Below are 18,905 nucleotides of genomic sequence, written 5' to 3'. Positions count from 1 at the left end.
AACCTAACCCTAGGCTCTGATACCAATTGAAGGGAATTAAACCGAATTCACAACCCGTGAGAAACAAAAATTAGATAAAACACACGCCAAAGAAAAAACAATCACACGCACAAGACAGTATTTACGTGGTTCGGCAATTTGCCTACGTCCACGGAGTTGCAGGGATATCACTATTATCAGGAAAGAATACAGAGTACAACCTAGCGGCTACAATATTCTCTCTATATATATAACACGGCAACCCCACCACACTAAAAACCCCTAATTACAAAAGGTGGTTCCACAATGGGCTAAACGAGCCCAACATGCCTCAATAAATCTCCCATTAAAAAGCCATGCAATATTATTCGGGTCAGGTCGTCAAATCGAATAAAACAAAACTAGGCTCCACAAAGCCAACATCTTGATGTCCAACACTTTCTGGAAACTTATTTTTTGGGAAACTAAGAACCGACACTAAAGACGCACATGAGGAAAAATGGAAGTGAATTTGTGGAAAAGAAATTGTGAGGATGGCAGTTGGGGGTAGGTGTGAATGAGGAGGAAGGTGAGAGTGTAGTGATAGGTTTGCTGGATGGGCATGGAAGATGTGGGTTATTAGTGGTGGAAACATGAGCGTGTGGTAAGTGTGGAAGGAGTGAAGGGTGGCCATGTGCACGTGGAGCTCCATGTATGTGGGAAATAATTGAAATGAGATGAAGGTGGGTTAGACGGATGGTAGGGGTGATAGGTGGTGTATGTGCATGATGGGAATGGATGGTACAAGAGGATAGGAGTATGGGGTTAGCGGAATGGGTAGTGGAGGTTAGTGGGAAGTGGGTTTAATGGGTATGAGTGAAAATGTAAAGAGATAAGTGGGTTTAAAGATGGGCATGGAGGATACGTGATGTGGGACAAATGGGTTCGGTGGGCAGTGAGTTTGTGAAGATGAGAAAGGTGGTGAGTGAAGTGGGTATTGGGTGTTAGAGAAAAATAAAGGTATGAATGGGGATGGGTGTATTGGGATATGAAGAATGAAAATGTGGGTGTGGTGATTGAAGGATGTGGATATCATTGATGAAATGAATGATGAAGAGTGGTGAGAAAACGGGTCCAATAGGTATTTGAAAATTGGAAGTGTGGGCATGGACGATGATAGGTATGGTTGGGAGGATGGTTTGGCTTGAGAAAATGGGTAGAATATGAGGGGTATTTGGCTTGGGATTCGAATTCGATGGAGAACGGATTTTATGGGAAGGCTTGGGAAGGATGCTAATGGGCCATGCGCATAAATTGCATGTGCGTGGGGAGGATTAGGAAAGAATGAGTGGGGCAACATGAGTTTAGGGTGAATGGGTTGAAGACAGTAGATTTAAAGGATAAGGAATAGGTGAATGGGGAATGAAGGGTGGAGGATGAGGTAGGTGATGAGAGGAATGGGTGAGTTGGGTAGTGGTGTGGATATAAAGGATATGAAGGATGGATATTGGTGGGTGCGGTGAAATAGATGTAGGATAGTGAGAGAAGTGGACTTTATGGGTATTGAGAGATGGAAAGAGGTTTCGATGGAGGATTTACAAAGGTTTCGGGTGTCTTTGAGGGAATGAAAGACGAAGGAAAATGAGATTAATGAGTTTAGTGGGTTTAGGAGGATGAGAAAAATGGTAAGAGAGATGGTTCAAGTATAGATAGAGGGGGCAAGCTCAAACAATAATTATAAGAAGAATATCCGGTCAAAGGGTGGTCAAATTTGCAAGTTGGACCATACCTGTAGAGTCCATACAAATTATAGTGAAAACATACAGCCTGCCCTGGTCTCGAGGGAAGATCGAGCGGACCTAAAGTATTTGTTGCTAACTAAGCAATTCTTTCTTTTGGGTGATGATACTTGCAATCAGAATCGTATTTACAACTCCCTGTGCTCATGAAATACTAGCATTCTGGTTGATCTCGCCTCTCAGGTAAATGTGGAATCGACAATGACAACAAATGCACCTGCCCATTGGAACTTGACTCACTCGGATTCTTGGTGTTGTAGACAAGATTGGATCCCAGAATACTAGTTGAAGATATGGGACTCATGTTTCCCATGTAAGTGTTCCAACCTTGTGCAGGTATAATGCCTTGAGAAGGAGAAAGGACAATAGGCATGTAGGTTTGTGGACCTTGCATACGTGGGCCAGGCATATATGGTGCTCGTGGTAATAACCATGCTGGAATACCACCCACATACGATAACCCTGATGAAGGTGTAATTGATATGCCTGTAGATCCAAAGGCAACAGAGCCAGTTACAGGCAAAACAGTTCCAATTGATGCAGGCTGGAGATGATGAAACTTGCACGCAACTCCAAACTTACACAACCCAGTTCGCATGTAGTAAGAACATGGTTTTTCTTCCTGACGCATGGATAGACCTACAATGTTCAATGAGACTGGTCCAGCATCAAGCCTGTCCCGTGAGTGATGATATTTACATATAGATCCATATTTGCATGTTCTTGTCTTCAAATAGTACCCACAGTCAGGTTGTCCAATTCTTTCTAGGAATTCACTGATTGTGTCTCAATAGCTCCATAACTCGGTCCAGACTCAGACAATGGCTCTAGGTTCAGAGCATAATTTTCTATCTTTCCTGGATCTGTTTCTATACGAACATCCATGATAAGAACATCACCAACCTTGTTGACTTCAACTGCTGTAGGAAGCCTAATTTGCATCCCTGTCAACCCATCTGCATCAACTTGTTTTCTACTCAAACCCTACTTGCAGAAATGCCACGAATAGTCCAAAGAACTAGACCCATCAACCCAATCCAAACCACACCACTCTCATGACCCATTTCGTTAAGAATAAAGGAAAACGTAAAAGAACATTTACAAAAACATGTATAAGAGAAGAAAATCAACGAGTGAAGCCTTATTTCATTCTTCCATCCACGGGCTTGCAAGCGGGTTAAGAGACCATAGGTTCATACAAAAATAGTGGTGTGAATTCTGAGATATCTCACAGTGAAGCTAAAAACAGAGTCAAGTACTCTTCAGCAAAGCCAAGAAGAAGAAAATGATAAAACAATAACAACAAATCCACAGTTATTCCAGATATTAATGAAAGCTAAACATATGGCTTGATGTTCATACCCAAAACAAGCAATAATATCCAGAAATAAGATGGAGAAGATAATGAGCAGAGACAATGGTGAAAACAGGGTCTGTACCTGAAAAACCTCTTCTCAAGCGAAAGCTAGCCTGACTTCAAGCTCTGTTTTCTGCTCTCTCCAGAAAATCCTCTATCCCCAAGCTATCCACCCTTAAACTGGTTTCTTCTCAAGCTCTCTCAAAATTTTCTTCTTCAACCTCTCTTGCTCCCATTTTCTAGCTCTTTTTCCTTCCCCTGTTTCTGTCTTCTCCCTCAAGCCACTACCTGCTCCACTGTGCATCATTCAGCCAATATGTCACCCTCTCCAACCACCATCATGGGCGAGCTGCTGATGTTCACCACACGCCCATGCATGGAGCTTCATGGGAGGTGTCCCCCACTCCCAATGAAATGCTCTCCAATTCCTTAATAAAAGAAAAAAAATAAAAAAAATAAAAAACTAAAAACCTTTGGTTTGCAAAAATGGGGTCTACAATTATGTTTACAATTGAATACTAAATTTGTGCATGTAATAAAAAATTTGACTCATTTACATGTTAAAAAAATTAAACTTGATTTGCTATTTATTCTAAATAAAGTATTATTAACAGTTATTATTTTTAAATTATTACAATTAATAATTTTTAACCAAAAAAATTATGAAGACATTAATATCCTATTGTTTCTAACATATATACATATTTTTTTAATAAAAAATATAATTTTATGATTTTATTATAATGTTACTATTTATGTTTTATTAAAAAATATTTATTTTTTACTTTATTTGTAATTATAAAAATATTTTCATTTTTAAAAAGATTTGAATTAAATTTAATTAATATTATATAAATTGAATTTATAATTTTTTTATAAAATCAAAACAAAAAAATTATTTTTAAAAACAACTTATCCAAACAAGTTTTTTATTTTTTATTTTAAAAATTATTTTGAAAAACAATTTATCATACACCTTTATTTTTTTTTTTTATAAAATACTTAACTTAAAAATAATTTTTAAAAACAAATATTAGAAAACATAACCAAACAATCCTACAATACGTTTGGAAAGTGTTTTGAAACCTTTTCAAAAAATTGTTTTTGAGAACTATGTTTTAAAGATTATTTTATGGAAGAAAAGTTTGTTTGGAAAAACAATTTATCATACACCTTTATTTTTTTATAAAATACTTAACTTAAAAATAATTTTTAAAAACAAATATTAGAAAACATAACCAAACAATCCTACAATACGTTTGGAAAGTGTTTTGAAACCTTTTCAAAAAATTGTTTTTGAGAACTATATTTTAAAGATTATTTTATGGAAGAAAAGTTTGTTTGAGAACTTGAAATATTCTTATCATCTTTTTTATGTTTTAAGATATTTTTAAAAAATAAATGTTTTAATTTTAATCATTCTTTTAATTATTTTTAAAAATAATCTTAAAAAACAACTGAAAACGGTTAAAATATATTTTCATAAAATAACGTATTTTTTGTTTTTAACAACATAAGATTATTTTCTATTTTTAATTTTTAAATATGTTTTTCTATTTTTTTTTTCTCAAAAAACAATTAACATATAGACCTTAAATGTCCATACATATACTTTAACTTATTTTCTATTTTCTTAGAAAATGAAAACAAGAAGTAAGGTAAACATAATTTTTTTTATATTAACTTTAAAAGAATTTGAGAATGAAGAGTTTTTATATCTCTATTTTTTAAAATTTCTACTATAAAATTCCAAAAATAAAAATAAAAATAAAAATAGATTTGGTTGTTAGAATTATTTTTAGAAAAAAATCTGAAAAATAAGTTATATTTTTAAATTGGGATGACTTTGTCAAGGATCGTCGAGGTCAAAAACTGACACCGAGGAACTGCAGGGAACCCGAAGACACACTCAGTCTCTCTCTAGGTCAGGGCGCTTCTCTTTCTCTCTCCTCCAAAGAGCCAGTGTCCGCTTTTTCCCACACTCATAGCGACGAATGCTTCAAACCTTCTCAAAACGACACCCTCCTAATCACAAAACGACAAGGCCCAACATTGCTCATCTCCAAGGCACGTAGCTTTCTCACTTCTTTCTCTCTCTGTCTCCTCTCTCTCCCGTACTCCATTTCTTTTACAGCTTCGAGAGAGAGGTTGACTTTGGTGGCGTTGGCGGCGGCGGTGGTGGTGATCGTGAAATGGACCCTTCAGTTCTCGACGACATAATCAATCGGCTTCGCGAAGTTCGTCTTCGACCCGGGAAGCAGGTGCAGTTATCGGAGTCAGAGATCCGGCAACTCTGTGTAGTTTCTAGGGAGATTTTCTTAAAACAGCCCAATTTGTTGGAGCTATGTGCACCCATCAAGATTTGCGGTACTTTTGTGAAACCCAATTTTTTTTTCTTTATGTCTTTTTTTTTCTCTTTCCTTTTGGGTGAAGTTGAGTCATGAGTAGGGATTAAATTGCTTAGTTTCGAATGTAGGGTACTGAATTTATAGACTCATGCCGGGTTCTTGGTGAATTTGTATTCTGGGTATGGATTAAATTTGCTTACTTTGCAACATAAGTTGCTGATTTTGTGTGCCCATAATGGGTTTTTTGGTGAATTGTGTTCTGAGTGTGAATTAAATTTGCTTAATTTGGTTATGATGTATTAATTTTATGAACCAATGTGTGTGGTTTTTGGGCATGGATTAAATTGCTTATGTTGTGACATTCTATGTTTGTTTTCTGAATTAGTAGGAAAAGTAGCACAGTGGGTTATACCTCATTTTTTTTTTCTTTCTATTTTTCTTTAATTTTATTTTTGTTTTCACGAATTTGTGTCTTGGTTTGGGTTGAATGACATAATTTGGATTGTCCTTTGTTGATTTTACGAACTCACAACTGGTGTTTCATTTATTCTTTTTTATGGGTGCATGACAGTGGGTTAAGTTTGCTTAATTTAGTACAGTGTGTTTAAATTTTGAACCATTATTTGCCTTTTTTTTTGGGTGAAATTTTGCTTTGGGTTTTGGCTGAATTTTGATTGAATTGCTGATCTTGAAATTAAGTGTTTTAAACTTTTGAGCTTTGTTGGTTTTGTTCATGAAGTCTATACGATAGCTGTGGATTGAATTGCTTTTGCGTAATTAGGTATTTTAATTTTATGGCTCATGTTCAATTGCTTTGATTTGTGATGAAATTTGTGCTGACTTTGGAAAATTTGTGTTGGGTATGGAGACAGTTTGTATCATAGAAATGAGAGCACCATTATGTTAAAACTATGTTCCATAATGTAAAAACTATGTTGCAGCAAATTAATGCATTAGATTGATTCTGTTAGATTAGCTAAGGCAAATATGACCACCCTATGTTCCTGACCTATATATGCTGATAAATCCATTTTATATGTGGACATGCCAAGATTTAGGAGGAAAGCTGGAGGTTAAGAGAATGGAGAGAATGGTGAGAAACACACACAGACACAAAGGCACACATTCAGCTTATCCTCTGCTTAAAGGAATGTCTCCATTTTTCCAATTTCCCATTGCAATCAATGTTTGAGAGCCACTAAATGACACTCTGAAACATAAAGCAACAACAACAACAACCAGCATCTGCAATCTTCAATGCATGTGATTCTCTAAAGATACATGTAACTCTATTATTTCTTTGGTTCTATGTCAGTGTGTTTCTTTGGTGGACCATGAATGCTTGAACAGGGGAAGGAGGTTGGCTTTGTTGTTGAGGATGTGTATAAGACTACAAGGTGGATCAACCCATTCTCGATGATGTCATAAATTGCCTCGAAGTTTTGTTCAACTTGTAAAGCAGGTTCAGCTGTTGAAGTTGGATATTTGATTGCTTTGTGTAGGCTCTTGAGAGATTTTTTCTTAGGACAACCTAATATGTTGTAGCTATAAACTCCCATCAAACAATCCAAGAATTGATAATTGATTGTATGGTGTTTTACCAGCAGGGTTGTGGATCATTTTTCCTTAATCTTTTGGCATCCTTTGTATACTTAAGTTCTTGGGTCAAACTCCCTTTTTTGGTTGACAGTTTGTAATTAAATATTTATTTGCCTTCTGAATAATTGGAAAAATCAGCAATGTGGTTTGCTCATTCATTTTCATTTTTGGTGAATTTGTGTTCTTGGTCTGGATTAACTAGCTAAAATTGGAATGTGCTTTGTTTGTTTTATGAACTCACTTTTGGTCTTTCCTTGGAATAGTGTTATGGGGTATGGAATAAATTGCTTAATTTGAGGTAAACTTTGTTTATGTTTTGAATCTATATTTAGTGGTCCTTTTTGAAATAATTTTCTTTCTATCTGGCAACTGAATTGCTTATTTTGCAATTTAAGCGAGTCAATTGTATGAGCTACATTTGATCTTTTGATGGATGTAAATTAGAATAAGGATTTGATTTCTTAGCATGAGAAAAAGTTGGTTAATGTTATATTTGATTTCTTTGATGAATTTGTATTCGGAGTAAGGATTTGTTTGTTTAATTTGGAATTTACTATATTAATTTAATGAAGTCACATTTGATTTTTGATGAATTTATGCTGATTTGAAAAAGATTTAGGAGAAAATTGGAGATGAAGAATCTAGAAGAGACTGATCCTCTACATCCTTACTCTTTCCAAATAAACCATTCCTATCTCTATCTCTCTCTATGAACTTACTCTCTGCTAAAAGGAATGTCTCCACTTCTCTCACTCACATATCATGATGAATGTTTCAAACTCTCTCCCACTCACGTATCATGATGAATGTTTCAAATTCTCTCAAATGATCATCCTTCTAAGTTCGTACAACAACAACAAATATTTTCAATCTTTGATGCACCTAGTTGCTAGAGAGATTTTCTTGCAACCAATTCATGATGTTTTTACGAGATCCTTTTTATTTAATTAGTTAGTTGTTTATTTTGATGAAATTGTGCTCTATGTATGGATAAAATTGCTTAGTTCGGAATCTAGCACATTTATATTATGAACCCTAGATTAGTTTTTGGTGAAAGTATGTGGAATTTATTTTATTTCTCTGCTCCTCACTGGCTGTCAACTAGTTTATCATTTGAAAGCACAGTTTTTAGTATTGTATTACTGGATTGGAACCTAGCATGCCTTTTTTCAATTGAGGAGGCACTTCCAATATGGACTTGAGTGTTAGTGGGTTGTGTCAAACAAAGTTTTGATGGATATCCTTTGGGTAACCTATAACAACTAAAGATTGGCGGAGTACTCGTAGATTAATCTGGTACACTGGTGAGAACATTCTTTAAACATGCTGGAGAGTATTTTAGCTTTTGAGTCTAAGATTCCAAGGATCAAAATATTAGAAATATGTGAAATATTGATGGTTAGATCTTACAGAAATATAGAGTTGAAATTCCAGAAAAAGTTTTAAAATTTTATTTCATTGAATTGCATTGTTTGAAAATATACCATATTTCAATACTTAAAACATATTATATTTATGAAATAGTTTAAATTTTTTACTTCAAAAAAATCTTAATTAAAAAAACTAAGCTACACAACTAAATGGACCATTGACCCCCTACTACGTAGACCTTGCATCACTAACTGCATCCTATATTTTAATTTTGGAATCACCAAATGGAAGCAATAAAGTGACATAAAAGGCACAGAATGGGAGAAGGTACATGGATAATGGTGAATTTGTTATGGTGTATTTTAATATTCTTGAGTGTATGGGAGTGTATAGAATAATTTGATTTTTTTTTTTTTAAATGTTTGTAGAGTTCTCAAATATTGCAAGTTTGGCCAAATCATCCTCCAAACCGATGGGTGAAAACTTCTCACTTTGGATGTTATAATTATAGTATTTGTAATTGTTGGTAAGGCTATCAATGGTGGCGACGATGATGGCTGGACAAAGATTAGACCCAGTGATGGAACTGAGGAAGAAGGCGACTGTGTGGTGGTTCTTAGTGGGTATCTCTGGTGGACCTAGGTGAGTGCTGGTTTGTAAGAGATGTTTGAAAAAGATAAGAGGTAGGCTTGGAGAGAAAGTAAAGGGGGATTGGTTAGTGAGAAAGAAAAAGAAGGGTTTTGAACATTAATAGCGGAATGGTGGATTGGACTTTGGAGGAGACTGAGACTGAGATTGAAGCTTCGTTGATAGCAACCTCATTGAAATTCCTCACCATTTTTTGCTTTGTTAGTTGCTGATATTAGAAATATCAGATGGACAGTTGGCGACATTTGAATCCATGTAAGATACTAGCCATATTAGAAAGCATGAATTTGGGCCAAAGATGTGGGCTATTCATTTTTTTTTTTTTTTTGGGTGGGGGGACGGGGTGGGTGGGAGAGAGAATTTGTTGAGAAAGAGGATTCCAAAAATTTGATGGTTTGATTCTGCCAAACTTTTTATATTGCTTCAAAGTCAAGGTTCCTTGTTTTTTAGCTACATGACAAATCTATTACTATTAGCAAAGCAGGGACCTAAGCATTTAATTTCTTTTCTACGAGGGGTTTTTCTTTTCCCACCTCCTTTAGTAGTTCAACTACTTTTTTTGATCGTTTTTTATTAGATGGAAAAACCAATTCATTCACTTGATAATAAAACAGTACACATGTATAATAGTGTCTGAGACTCTTATGTAATGTGGTTTGTAATATAAATATTTCACTTCACCTTTGTCATTGTTGTAAATAAGAACTCTTCTTCTCTAGGGATTTGATGTAATGCAACTCTAGAATGGTTGTCTATAATTACGTGGGTTAGAGTTTAAGGAGAGGAATGAGGAATAAAAAATTATAACAATGGAGAAAAGTCATGTAAAATATAAGAAAAGAGAGATAAAGTAGAAGAGATATAACCTAAGAATCTCATTGAGACCTTCTAGGAATCTCACCTAGAAGAAAATCAATGGAATACCATTGAGAATTGCAAGGAATGCAAAGGAAGCTTAATGTTATTGATCATCGATGTTTTGATAAAGAAGACTACTTTCTAAGGACTCAAAATAGAAATATTAGAAAATAGAAAGTTTAGAATTTCCTTTAAAGAGAATTCAAAAACTTCTCAAGTTTTAAATAAAACTCAAATACCAACTATTAACTAATCATGATAGCTAAACAACTGCAAAATTACCTGAATACCCTTAATTAACTTAGGACTTTTTATTTTTATTTTTATTATTTTTTATTTTTAAATTCTTTCCTTCCATTCTTGAATAGATCTTGTACATTTATCCTCATTATATCTAAAGATCATAGGCTTGTTAGCTTGGTGGCTAGCCTACATGAGATCTAAGCTCAAATCCTCTCCAACTGAATATGGTAAGTGCTTCGTGGGACATCTACCCCTCCTAAGGAACCTAACATTGAGGGGCTAATGCATATAAAACATTTTTAGTTGTCATTTGTGTTTGTTGTATAGTTGTTTTGGTTTTATTTATTTATTTTTGTTTTTTTCTATTTTTTTGGTTTGTCTTTTCGGGTGGATGCGCAGTAGGGAGAGTGGTGTTTATAGAAAGTTCTTTGTTAGGAAAAGAGATGATTTTATGTTTCACTTACAGTTTGCTACTATTACCATTTTTTCCTATTCATGGGATGAAGGGAAGAGTTGAATCCAATCTTACTTTGAAATGCCTTGAGAAATCTGTAATGACAACCCTTCTAAAGTGATTTATGATTGTTAGGCATCAATATAGATCAATAAGTTGCAAGTTTTATTGATTCCTTGTGTGGTGGGACAGTCCATCAAGTGCTTAAGCCTTTGTTTAGTAGGTAATTTAGGGTGTTAATGATTTGGAATTTAGAGTTATAAAAGAAAAAGAAGCTGAAAGTTTCTTTGTCCACTTGCATTCTTCACTATTAGTTGGGTGAGTATAGTTTGAATTTTATTAACTTTTCTCTCATTTAGGATCCAAACAGAGAGAGAAGGATAGGCTTGGTTCTCTTCATCTCTTCAGAATCTCACTAAGAACTAGATGATGGTATTGAAATTAACAGTAATCATTCTAACTCCTACCAAAATTTGATCACTAGTCCAACTTCTAGTCCATGCCCTTCATTATCTTGTTTAGGTTCTAACGTTCCTCCATAGTTTAGGTTTAGGCTGTTCTTTTTCTTGTCCTTACGTTCAACTAATGATACTGTAGATTAATTAGCAAAATGTGGAGCCAATATGAGGGTTTCTTTTGTAGGGGATTTTTTACACCATTGAGTAGTACATTGAGAGTACATTGTTTATCCATTATATATGTTCTTGTTTTATCCTTCATTTTGCGTTGCTACCTTGCTCCTCTTATTTATTTTTTAATATTTTTTTTATCATCCTTCATATTTTATTAAGGATTTATTATCGTTTGCTTCTACTTAAAAATTCGCATCTATGAAATGTTTTTTTTTTTCCCTTTTTTTCTTTATCTTGTTTTGTTTTTTTCTTCTTGGATTAGGGGTTGCTTGTTGGCCATTTTTGCAATCCTTGTAAATGGAAATGCTAAAGGTTGGGTTAAGACAAGTAGAGGTTTAAGGCAAAGAGACCCTCCTTTTCCTTTCCTTTCCTTTCCTTTTCACCATTGCAGTGGATGCCCTAAGTAGGATGATGATCACAACAAAGGAAAGCGGTTTATTAGAGGGTTTCATAGTGCGCTGGAATAGGACTATAGTGTCTCTTTTACAATTTGTAAACGACACAATTTTCTTCTTTAGAGCCTCTTTGGAAAATCTGCAGAAGCTCAAGTTGATCCTTTTGGTTTTTGGGGAAATGTCAGGGCTTAAGATCAATTTACAAAAGAGCACTCTCTCTGGTATTAATATAAGTTAGGATCTAGTATCTAAGTTGGCCTCAATGCTTGATTGCAAAGTTTCAAAATTATTCTTATCTTTTTTGGGACTTCCATTAGGAAGGAATCATAAGGCAAGTGGGTTTTGGGATTCAATGGTTGATAGAATCTCGAGGAGACAGGATGGATGGAAAAAAGCCTTTTTATATTTTTTGTGGTGTGGGGGAGTGTATAACTCTAGTTTAGTCTTGCTTGTCTCACATCCCTAGCTATTTTTTTATATCTTTTCAAGATCCCAACATCAATAGCTTTAAAGATTGAAAAACTGCAAAGAGGTTTTCTTTGGTTGGGGATTGGGGAGGGTAAAAAGGATCATCTTATCAATTGGGATATAGTGTGTAGGCCAAAAGAGTTTGGATGTTTGGGGATTGAGAAGACTTCTATAAGCAATCATGCTCTCTTAGGGAAGTGGCTCTGGAGGTTCCAAAACTTTTCTTCACACACTCGCTTTATAGTGGGTGGTGGGGCGAGGATTCATTTCTGGGAAGATTTGTGGTGGAGAAATCTGCTATTGTGTTCATAATTTCTAAGTCTTTATAAAGTTATTACAGTGAAAAATCTCACTATATCAACTTTCCTTGGTACCTTCTCTTCACTAGCGTGGAACCTTAATTTCTATCACAATCTCATCGATCTGGAAATTGAAAACCTTGAAAGGCTCATGTCCTCACTTACTGATGTGCACTTGTATCCATTTGCGGTAGGAGTTTAGTCTTTATCATCTTCAAGTTTATTCTTAGTAATTTATCAAATCCAATCCCATTCTTTCTAGCCAAATTTTTATGGAAATCAAAAGCTTCATCAAAGGTTAGTGGTGCACAAGAAGGTAAACACCAATGACATGCTACAGTTGAGAAAACCTTACAAGTTACTTGGTCCTCATTGGTGCATCTTATGCTTGGGAAGTGGAGAATCAATTGATCATCTCTTTCTATATTGCTTGTTAACATTGGGATTTTGGCACAAGCTTTTTAATTTAGTAAAGATGGATTAGGTTCCGCACAGGAGTATATATGACATGATGATCATCTCATTTAAATTTTGGGGAGTTCCATTAGAGGCAAGACCTTTTGGCTAATCATTTGCCTCACTATGCTTTGGATTGTATGACGAGAGAAATGTTAGGATTTTTAAGGAAAAGTGGAGAAAGGAAGAGATGATTTAGTATCTACTTCACTTCTATTCCTCCCTGTGGGCTTCTTGTACCATCGTCTTTAGAGGCGTTCCACTCAATGTTGTTCAACTCAGTAGGCTTTTGGTTTGTAATTCGAATGTGGTGGATAACAATGAGAGAAGTTGAGTCCAGTTTTGAGGAAATGTTACCTTTCTGTATTCTTAAGCGACCTATACCTTTATCTATAGTTCTCTTTGTATGGTGGAGGTGGTTAGGCTTACTTTGATCAGTATTCTGTATTTTGTGGGAAGGACCTCTGATCCTTCTCTTGTACTTTTTTTCATAATTAATATATCTTTTGTTTCTGATTAAAAAAAAGCATATTATTAGATATGCTTCTAAAGAAGAAATCTTATAAAGCTCCTAACTCTAACATGCAAGTCATATGCAAAGAGAGATGGTGGGGTTGTTGATTGTAACCAAAATGATGAAGGTTGGCAAATTTTGCATTTTGGCAAAGCAAAGCTTGAAATTCTCTTTCGTCCTCCTTTTCTTTTGACAAGGCATAGCTTGTGCTCTGCTGGCATATTTCCTCCTCCTTACTTTGGAGTGCCTTCTTGTCTTTTCACATTGCATTATAGATTCTAGATGAAATTTTAGCAGCAAATGAATTAGTGGATGAGGAAAGATGCTTAGGTGAGGAGGATGTGATTTTCGAGATTAATTTTAAATTTTTTATGATCATGTGGACAATGCTTTAGAAAGAAAAGGCGGTGGAGTTGGATTAGGGGTTATTTGGTTTTTTTTGCCATTTTAATAAATTGTTGTGCTAAAAGTTGGAGTAAGTTTTTAGAGGGTTAAGACAAGTAGATTTGCTCTTACCCTTTTTCACTATTGTGGTTGATGTTTTGAGTGTTCTTGGTGAAAGCTGACCAGCATAACATGTTGGAAAGTTTTTTGGTTGGTAGAAGTAGAATTAGGGTTTTTTATTTGCAGTTTACAATTGACACTACATTTTTTTCTCAAGAGCTAGAACAAAAGATTTACAAAACTTTAATCTTATTTTGTTGGTCTTTGGGCACATTTCAAGTCTTAAGATTAAGCTAAAGAAGAGCACCCTTTTAGGTATCAACCAGAATCAGAGTTGTATCACAGGTTTGGCTACCTTGCTAGGGTGTGAAGCCTCAAATTGGCCTTTTCTGTGTTTGGGTCTCCCTTGGGGGGAGGGAAGGTTGGGAACCCTAGAGCCACTTCATTTTGGGCCTTGGTTCTTGATAGGATTTCCTGAAGATTGGATGGATGGAAAAAAATTGTCTAGTCTCTAGGCGACATAATAACCTTGGTACAGTCTTGCATATCTCACATTCCCATTTAAGATCCCTTCCAAACAAGCATTTAAGATTGAGAAATTATAGAAATATTTTCTTTGATTAGGAGTTGGTGTGGAAAGGAGGACTATCTCATTAGTTGAGACCAAGTGTGTAATCTCAATAAGTAGGGGGAGTTAGTTTGGGGAAGATATCTTTAAAGAATAGAATTCTCTTAGGACAGTGGTTGTGTTGGTTTCTGAGGGAGAATAATGTTTTATGATGATCTTTATGGACATACTTCCACTGTTAGGAATGGTAACACTCTAGTCAAGTTGATGCAGTACAGAAAGTAAAATACTAGGAGACTATAATTGAAAGGACCTTAGGAATCACTCCTAGAAACCTTAGGCTTCACAAAAAGTATTATTTGCATCACACAAACAAAAAAAAAAATTGGCTGCTGAAAATTCATTCGTTCATTGATTCCTTCCAAAAGACTAATCAACTACCATATAAGACTTTTCTAGGGACTTATAACTCCTTGGAACTAGACACAGTAAATGCAACTTGAAAATGACAAACTTGGAATGATTACTGACCACATTAAAGACTGTTGGAAAATGACAATAATAATGACTGAAAATGGTAACTTATAACCATTGACTAAAGTGGTGTTTGTTTTTTTACTTAATTCTAAATAGAACCTTAATGCTTAATAGTGTTAAATATTAGGTTGTTTGTTTTTGTAGTATTTTATTTCTATTAAGTATTAAAAAGTAAAAAAAACCATTATGTTATTTTTTCTATTTAGAAAAAGCTACATATTTTGGCTTTTTCTATTTAGTAAAAAGTTTATAATAAGTCATAAAAAAGTAGAAAAACAAACAACCTAAATTATAAAACTAAATTACTTTCAGCAAAAAGCCAAAAAAACAAACACCATCTAAGCCCATAACTTAATTTCTGAAAGTACTTTCTAGGCTGAACCCATATTGACTTATATAAGATCCCAACTAAGCCCATTATCATCCAGAGAGTGCCAAATTAAAGCTTGGGCCTTAGAGCCCACTCCTTTGCGCCTCTAATAAACTTTTAAAGGTGGCTGCCACTTGTCTCTATCACAAGTAGTTCTAGTAATGCCCTTGGAAAGCCGTTTCATAAGTTTTCTCTGATTTTTCCAATTGTACTTATTTTTTTGTTAGTGATGGTACAAAGTTTCATTTTTGGGAATACTTGTGGTGAAGGGACTAGCCACTTTGCCCTCAATTTCCTAACCTTTTCAGAACTATGGGAGTTAGAGGTTTTCATCCATTCTGGATGATTCTTCTTCCTGTTTGGATTGGAACTTCAATTTTCATTGCAACCTCATTGATCAAGAAATTAGCAAGCCTGACCTTCTCATGTCTTTTCTTATCCTTGTATATTTATTGCTTTCAATCCCAGATGAGAGTTTGGTAATCAACTTCCTTAGACTTATTTTCTATGAAGTCTTTCTTTTAGCTCTTTCTAATTCTTCAATTTTGAACCCTTCTTTTCATGCCATCTTCATTTGGAAATCCAAAGTCCCTTTTAAGGTTAAGGCTTTTTCATGACTGGTGGCTAATAAGGAAGTAAGCACCAATGATTTGCTACAATGGGGAGGCTTTTCAAGGATTTCAACTTGGATCATTGTGTTATGTGCCTAAAGAGTAATAATCCTTTGACTTTGCTGGGATAGATTAGGCTACTCCTAAGGGTGTGACAAATATGTTACTTATATCTTCTAGAGGATTTGAGGATACTCCTGAAGTAACTTTGGCATATGGCTTGCCTTACCTTGTTTATGAATAACTTAGAGGGAGAGGAATGCCATAATTTTTGACAATAAATTGAGGACCTTAGAATCTGTTTGGGATTTGATACATTTTTACTATTCCTCCTGGGTTTCTTCCTCTATATCTTTTGAGGGTGCTTCTTGAACATTCTATAGGTTAATTAGAACATGGTTTGCAAGCCAAAGAGGGTAGGCTGTAAGATACTTTCAGTGTATGCTTCACTGCTAGTGGCTTTGATTAACTTAAACTTCAATGGGTGTGCTCTAGGCAACCCAAGCTAGTTGGGGATTGGAAATGTAATTAGGTATCACCATGGTACAATGTTGAGATCCTTCTCAAAACAACTAGGAGAGGAATGTGGCAAGATCTTAGCTCTTTTGGAGGGTTATTACAGGCTAGGGCATTGAATCTTTCCAATTTATTGGTGGGAGGGAGATTCTGCCATGGTGATTTCATGAGTGACTAAGTCAAAGAGAGGTCTTTGGAAGCACAATGTGTGGCTCCATCAAATCTTAGACCTAGTTAGCAGCTTGGATTCCTTCTCTTGGTCCCTTTGATCGGCTAAACATGGAGTCAACCAGCTGGTTTCTTTTGTAAGGGATTTTTTATCCCTTTAAATTGTATATTGTTGCTATATTTTACGTGCTCTTGTTTCGTCTTTGATTTACAGAACGTTCTGCTTCTCTTAGGTATTTCCTCTTCTTTTAATCATCTTTTATATTTTTGCAAGGATTTCCCATCTTTTGTTTGTATGTGATATTCATATCAAGAATGGTTTGCTTCTAATAATAATAATAATAATAATAATAATAATAATAATAATAATAATAAAAGACATATCTTGGAGTGGCCTGCTGGCACCTAGCATATTTCCTCGTTATCTTGGAGTGCCCTACTAGCTTATTTCCCCATCCCATTGGGAAGACATAGCTTAGAGTGCTCCACTGCATATTTTCTTCTTTTCCATATTGGAACACTTCTCTCCTTTGGTCTATTGAGATTGGATGGATTTTCAGCAACCTCACTGGAGATTTCACTAACATTTTCTTGTTGCCTTTTAAATGGGGTTAGGTTAGTAGAGAAAAGGTTAGTTTTATCTTGGTTACTTTTAGATATGTGAGATTGTGAGAGACTTTCCTGAGCTGCCTGTTGTATGGAGATCCCTGCAGACATGGAAATGACTCAAATTCAGGCTGTAGCGGAAATAGGATACACTATATTCTAAGTCCTAAACAGACATGGAAATGACTCAAGTTATATGTCAACTTGGCATGAAGTAGAATGTTATTAGAGAAAAGTAACTTTATTAACAAAAAAAAAAAAAAAACTGTTAAGAGATATTTTATTTTCAAATTTGACTTTTTCTTATATGGAAGAGATTTTGTTTATTTATTAATTTGTTGGAATCAGCAGACATCTGATTGTCCCAATTACTTGGATTGGTGGTTCTTTTGGAACATCAGTGTAATCCTGGTGGTCCATATGTGCAGAAGGGGATCTTTAACAAACTGGGTCTGGAGCTTTGTTGGAAATTGAAGCATGTCCATGAGTTTCTTCTTCTTGTTGGTAATTTGTTGGCTTTGTGGCTTCACCCACTCCTGATAGGGGTTTTGTAGTGATTTTTTATATGCCTTGGCAGTCCAGCAACCTTCTATAAGTGAACATGGAAAAATCTTTTTTGCTTGCCAAGTGTGTAATTGCTATTGCAGGATCATATTTTTCCAATTTGGTATTGCTTGTGAAAAGTTAGAAAATTTGTTGTGACTTGTGATACTTAAGATTGGCAAGTACATCAGTTTTCTGCTTAACTAGCTAATGCTTCAGCTTGGAATTTCTACATATTTTGTGCTGGTTGCCTGATATAGCTTTGACGTTTTTTGTTTTGAACTTCTCATTTCCCTATGTGTGTTCCAATGGATGCACATCTGCTCCTCCCAGTTGACAAGTGATGACAGCATTAAACTGACCTGTGGAATACATGGTTCTTTCATCATATGATCTGACATTGGTGTTAATGGAAAAAAAAGATAACTTTGGCAATGTATTTGACATATTTTCTTTTTGACACCCAGGTGATATACATGGTCAATATTCGGATCTTTTAAGGCTTTTCGACTATGGTGGATTCCCTCCTCAAGCCAATTACTTATTTTTGGGGGATTACGTAGATCGCGGCAAGCAAAGCCTAGAGACTATATGTCTTCTCCTTGCATATAAAATAAGATATCCTGAAAACTTCTTCCTCTTGAGAGGAAACCATGAATGTGCATCTATAAACCGTATATACGGATTTTATGATGAGTGTAAGAGAAGATTTAATGTCAGGTTGTGGAAGATCTTCACTGATTGTTTTAATTGTCTGCCAGTGGCAGCCCGGATTGATGATAAAATTCTCTGCATGCATGGGGGACTTTCCCCTGATTTGCATAATTTGGATCAGATTAGAAATTTACAACGCCCAACTGATGTACCAGACACAGGATTGCTCTGTGATCTTCTCTGGTCAGATCCCAGTAACGATATTCAAGGTTGGGGAATGAATGACAGGGGAGTTTCTTATACATTCGGCCCTGACAAAGTGACAGAGTTTCTTGAGAAGCATGATCTGGACCTTGTTTGTCGTGCTCATCAGGTATCAAACTTGATTGTCAGTAGTTGTTTATTTCATACCTATATTATAAGCAGTTGAGTTCATATCATCTACTCTACTACTTGTAGGATTGTAGAGAATATACTGATTGGAGCCAA

General features: G+C 35.2%; 1 protein-coding gene and 1 pseudogene across 1 annotated transcript in view; one reads left to right on the top strand and one right to left on the bottom strand.

The window, feature by feature from the left end:
* Positions 1-1,623: 1,623 nt before the first annotated feature.
* Positions 1,624-2,821, bottom strand: LOC100853287 (zinc finger CCCH domain-containing protein 3-like; annotated as a pseudogene).
* A 2,144-nt stretch (positions 2,822-4,965) lies between these two features.
* The window catches only part of LOC100258649 (serine/threonine-protein phosphatase PP1), a 43,667-nt gene continuing 29,727 nt past the window's right edge, over positions 4,966-18,905 (top strand). Inside the window, exons 1-2 of the mRNA XM_010661932.3 lie at positions 4,966-5,481; positions 18,230-18,789. Coding sequence (XP_010660234.1) covers positions 5,307-5,481; positions 18,230-18,789 — 735 coding nt within the window. The 5' untranslated portion in view covers positions 4,966-5,306. The remainder of the gene's footprint in view (positions 5,482-18,229; positions 18,790-18,905) is intronic.

Source organism: Vitis vinifera, chromosome 14, assembly GCF_030704535.1.
Source record: "Vitis vinifera cultivar Pinot Noir 40024 chromosome 14, ASM3070453v1".
Taxonomy (NCBI): domain Eukaryota; kingdom Viridiplantae; phylum Streptophyta; class Magnoliopsida; order Vitales; family Vitaceae; genus Vitis; species Vitis vinifera.
Note: the sequence above shows the minus strand (reverse complement) of the source record. Positions and strands in the feature narration are given on the sequence as shown.